Source organism: Engraulis encrasicolus, chromosome 16, assembly GCF_034702125.1.
Source record: "Engraulis encrasicolus isolate BLACKSEA-1 chromosome 16, IST_EnEncr_1.0, whole genome shotgun sequence".
Taxonomy (NCBI): Eukaryota; Metazoa; Chordata; class Actinopteri; order Clupeiformes; family Engraulidae; genus Engraulis; species Engraulis encrasicolus.
In genome coordinates, this window is record NC_085872.1 from 53,180,472 (window position 1) to 53,185,471 (window position 5,000).

General features: G+C 43.5%; 2 protein-coding genes across 2 annotated transcripts in view; both read left to right on the top strand.

Annotated features, from left to right (window-relative positions):
• The window catches only part of sdhc (succinate dehydrogenase complex, subunit C, integral membrane protein), a 119,138-nt gene that overhangs the window by 90,898 nt on the left and 23,240 nt on the right, over window positions 1-5,000 (top strand). The gene's annotated exons all lie outside the window — the stretch shown is intronic.
• The window catches only part of atp1a2a (ATPase Na+/K+ transporting subunit alpha 2a), a 42,266-nt gene that overhangs the window by 37,172 nt on the left and 94 nt on the right, over window positions 1-5,000 (top strand). The window contains exons 21-24 of the mRNA XM_063219811.1: window positions 954-1,084; window positions 2,921-3,022; window positions 3,516-3,607; window positions 4,827-5,000. The exon at window positions 4,827-5,000 is cut by the window's right edge and continues 94 nt beyond it. Coding sequence (XP_063075881.1) covers window positions 954-1,084; window positions 2,921-3,022; window positions 3,516-3,607; window positions 4,827-4,855 — 354 coding nt within the window. The 3' untranslated portion in view covers window positions 4,856-5,000. The remainder of the gene's footprint in view (window positions 1-953; window positions 1,085-2,920; window positions 3,023-3,515; window positions 3,608-4,826) is intronic.

The following is a 5,000-nucleotide window of genomic DNA, read 5'->3' on the forward strand; positions in this document are numbered from 1 at the left end:
TGTCATACTTGACCTTGGTTACTTTGTCATTGTTACCTTGTCATACTTGACCTTGGTTACTTTGTCATTGTTACCTTGTCATACTTGACCTTGGTTACTTTGTGATTGTTACCTTGTCTAACTTGACCTTGGTTAATTTGTCATTCTGGTCGTTTCTGGTGTGCACGCACAGTTAAAGGCGTAATGTTCCGCGGCCTGCCCAACTCATTCGGGGCTGGACTGGCCATCTGGCATAGCCTAACGGGCATTTCCCAGTGGGCCCAGCACCCTTGTGGGCCCCTGGCCATCTGGCATAGCCTAACGGGCATTTCCCAGTGGGCCCAGCACCCTTGTGGGCCCCTGGCCATCTGGCATAGCCTAACGGGCATTTCCCAGTGGGCCCAGCACCCTTGTGGGCCCCTGGCCATCTGGCATAGCCTAACGGGCATTTCCCAGTGGGCCCAGCACCCTTGTGGGCCCCTGGCCATCTGGCATAGCCTAACGGGCATTTCCCAGTGGGCCCAGCACCCTTGTGGGCCCCTGGCCATCTGGCATAGCCTAACGGGCATTTCCCAGTGGGCCCAGCACCCTTGTGGGCCCCTGGCCATCTGGCATAGCCTAACGGGCATTTCCCAGTGGGCCCAGCACCCTTGTGGGCCCCTGGCCATCTGGCATAGCCTAACGGGCATTTCCCAGTGGGCCCAGCACCCTTGTGGGCCCCTGTTTTCAGAAATGTTAAAAAAATGTAAAAAAGGTTGGTAATGAGCTATGACGCGCTTCAGCGAAGATCAATTGGAATGTTCATATCTACGATGTCAATTTCGTGATTCAAAACAATATCAGCTTTCCACATGTTTCTTTTTCTTTCTCTCTCTCTCTCTGTCTCTATCTATCTATCTATCTATCTATCTATCTATCTATCTATCTATCTATCTATCTATCTATCTATCTATCTATCTATCTATGTGTTACAGACCTATGAGCAGCGTAAGATTGTGGAGTTCACGTGCCACACTGCCTTCTTCACGAGCATTGTGGTGGTCCAATGGGCCGATCTCATCATCTGTAAGACCAGACGCAACTCTCTCTTCCAGCAGGGCATGAGGTAAGCAGACGACTATATTTGTAGTTCAATAGCCATGTCTTATAATGGGTTTGAATGGGAGAAAAGACAGTCCCTCCAGTTTTTCGCGATTCAGCGATCGCGTGGATTCATGCAAATTCAATGATATTCCGCATAATTTCACGATGCCACGTAATTCCTGTGAAGCCGCATTTTCCCCGCAAATGTTCCCCTTTGTCCCCTTCAACGTTCTGTGGAGTTTATTGATTTATATTTTCGTCAAAAAAAATAAAAATGTGACTACAATACCACCGGAGACGAAAACCAATAGGAAGCATTTTTGTTAATATGTCACTGAAACATTGAAAAAGAATTGCCTGCTATTTCGCAAGTCGCGACCCTCATCTCAGCAGGTCCGCGTCTCTCTCCTCCCCTCCCTCACACATACACGCAGGCGTCGGTGCTGCACATCCGTGACCTTTTTTTAACAGCAGTAGCCTACTTTTCAGTGCAATCCTGGCTGGAAAAAGTATTGTTGCCCATTTATCCATGACAAAGAAGTGTATGCAGTCATGAAATAGTGGCGGTGCTGTCGCACAGTAGCAAACATCTTGCGTTACATGTTTGCGCAACTTCTCCACTCTTCCCTGTTGCTTTCATGAGCATGCTACCCGACGGTCGTTGTCTGATCTTTTTTCAATGTTCGCTAATGTTTGTAATTTAAGGGTCTATGTCTATGCGTAGACACAAGCCTTCTGATAACAATCACTGTAGTGCCGATCGCAAAGGATTCGGAAGTGTGGAGTTTTGCAACTTGTTTCAGTCAAGGACACCGAGATAGGAAGTGAACGGCCCTTCCACACTTTCACTGTGTTATTGCAATAAAGTTTTGCGAATCCATGCAACCATGCACACAACCATGTCAACGAGAGCGTGTATGCCATCACAACTTTGCATCAAGGTAATAATATGCAACCGCTTGCAATACGAGCACGAGAGAGAGAGAGAGAGAGAGAGAGAGAGAGACGCGTCTTCCAACAGGTGACATTGTAACGCTTGCATACTGTACCCCGTGACGCTCTTCATTAGCCTAGGCTACTGGTAGGCTTAGGCTATACCCACAAGTATTTTTTCATAACGCGCAGTCCCGTTTTCCCCCGAAGTCGTTCTAAAATATCGACAGAGATTGTGTCGCGGCCATGATTTTTTTTACACATTGGACGCACTGGCTTATAAGACGCTCTGGCAGTTTTTGAGAATAGCCTATTTTATGATTACAATATGTCATTTTAATCATTGATTCCCCCAAATTTTGTTACAGTTTGACAATATTATAGATAAGTGTAGACAAGATGAAATTAATGTAATATTTTAGCTGACTAAAATTATTTTAGATTTCATTGACTAAAATTGTATGAATTTTAGTCGACTAAAACTAGACTAAAATAAAAATTATTTAGATGACTAAATTTTTACTAAAACTAAAATTACATTTTCGTCAAGAGACTAAAACTAAAACTAATTTAAAAATTACTGTCAAAATTAACACTGCCAGAAAGGGGCGCAAAATCTTTGCAAAAAATTAGAAAATGCCGCCACAAAATCAGACATTTTGACCGCAAAAATCACAAAATCCCAGTGCAAAATCCTGGAGGGACTGAAAACACTGCAAATCACTAAATGAAGGGGCCAGACGCAACTCTCTCTTCCAGCTTTGTGTGTGTTTGTGTTGGTATATAATATATAATATCTCTCTCACACACTCTTTTTCTTGAAGTTCTTATTGTAATAAGTACATGTAATAAAGGTGCTTTGAAATTCAAAATTCTCTCTCTCTCTCTCTCTCTCTCTCTCTCTCTCTCTCTCTCTCTCCTCCAGGAATAATATTCTGATCTTCGGCCTGTTTGCTGAGACTGCGTTGGCAGCGTTCCTCTCCTACTGCCCAGGCATGGACGTCGCTCTGAGGATGTACCCCCTCAAGTAAGACACACACACCTGCACACACATACTTACACACACACACACACACACACACACACACACACACACACACACACACACACACACACACACACACATACAAACATACAAACACACACACATACACATACAAACACACACACACACACACACACACACACACTGTAAAAACTACCGGCACTGGCAAACTACTGGTCCAAATTCAAAGGCTACAATAAACAGCTGTGGGGTTCCACAGGGCACTGTACTGGGGCCATTTTATATTAAAACTTCACCTCTCTCTCTCTCTCTCTCTCTCTCTCTCTCTCTCTCTCTGTCTGTCTGTCTGTCTGTCTGTCTGTCTGTCTGTCTGTCTGTCTGTCTTTCCCTTTCCCCTTCTCTCTTCTTTCTTTGATTCCCTCTATCTCTCTCCCTCCCACCGCCCTGTCTCCCTCCACATCTCTCTTTCTTTCTCTTTCTCCCTCCGTCTCTCTCTCTCATCCCTCTATTTCAGGGTGTCCTGGTGGTTCTGTGCCTTCCCTTACTCCCTTCTGATCTTCGTCTATGATGAGATCCGCAAGTTCATCCTACGCAGAAGACCAGGAGGTAAGATCATTTACATTACACAATATCACAACTAAGAATATTTACATTACACAATATCACAACTAAGATTATTTACGCTAGACTATGTTTATATGGCGATGATCACTCATTTGTGAAAACAACAAAATTATGTAGTATCTAGTATCTCTCCGAATGTTTTTTGTTTACATGACAACCGCGTCGTCTGGTCTGAAAACGCAAAAAAAGCTGAAGAAGTGTGACGCATGTGACGTGAAGATGATTATGTGACGTGAAGATGTATGTGACGTGAAGATGCTTTTTTTTGCCATTGAGACCGAGATGCAATCTGGGTCGTCTTCAAAACTGCCCACTCTGAAAGGGGTCTTCAGACTTTTGGGGTTTTCAGACCCCGATGGTGCAGTTGACAAAACAAAAGACACTTCTGATTAAATATTTTATAATATATTTATATATTATATTCATATAAATGACCTGATGCACAAACACACATTGGCCTGTACTCAAGCCATGGGCATTTTTTTTGTTCTTTGTTCTTATTTTCTCTTCTCGTCTTTCACATGTGAAGAAAAATATGTTGTCAAAACGTTGAAACGAATATTGAAAACTCATTCAAACAAGTTTCCCAATAATAATAATTATAATAATCAAGCAGTCGAGCTTGTGTCATAGCAAAGGGGACATTCTTTTGAAAATGCAAAATAGTATTTTATGATTACAATTTGGGGGATTGGGTCAGTAAAGTAGAAATATCAAAATGCCACTTTTTGCGAATCTGGTGGACAGGTTTATAACATAGTGCAGGCCAATTGAAATTCAAGGGGCCTGTCCATTTTCCAAGATGGCCGCCATACAGATGTGTTGTAATGTGAAACACTTCATGGTTCCTTCTCGTTTGCTCACTCGGCTCGTGGTTGTTGCGATCCTGACAGTCTCAAACCCAATTTATAGGCTGCGTGGTGAGATGGGAAATGTAGTGAAGACGGGATAATGCTCACTCCTGATGACGGAGGTAGTCCGTTACAATAAAGTAGCCTATATATATATATTTTATTCATTCACGAGAGGTTCCGGATCAGCCAAAATAAGTCCCGGAACACAGGGGGGCTCAGAATTACGAGGTGGGGGATCCTGTTCCGGCATATTCCGGCTCGAATTAAACACTCTGGCCACCGTACAGATGTGCTGTAATGGAGCAATGAAACATTTCATAATTCTACCGATTTCTTTTCTTTCACAGGATGGGTCGAGATGGAAACCTACTATTAACATGAAGAACAAGACACAACTCTCTGTCTCCCTCTACCTCCCTCTCTCTCTCTCTCTCTCTCTCTCTCTCTCTCTCTCTCTCTCTCTCTCTCTCTCTCTCTCTCTCTCTCTCTCTCTCTCTCTCTCTCACAGTTTTCTGATTGTA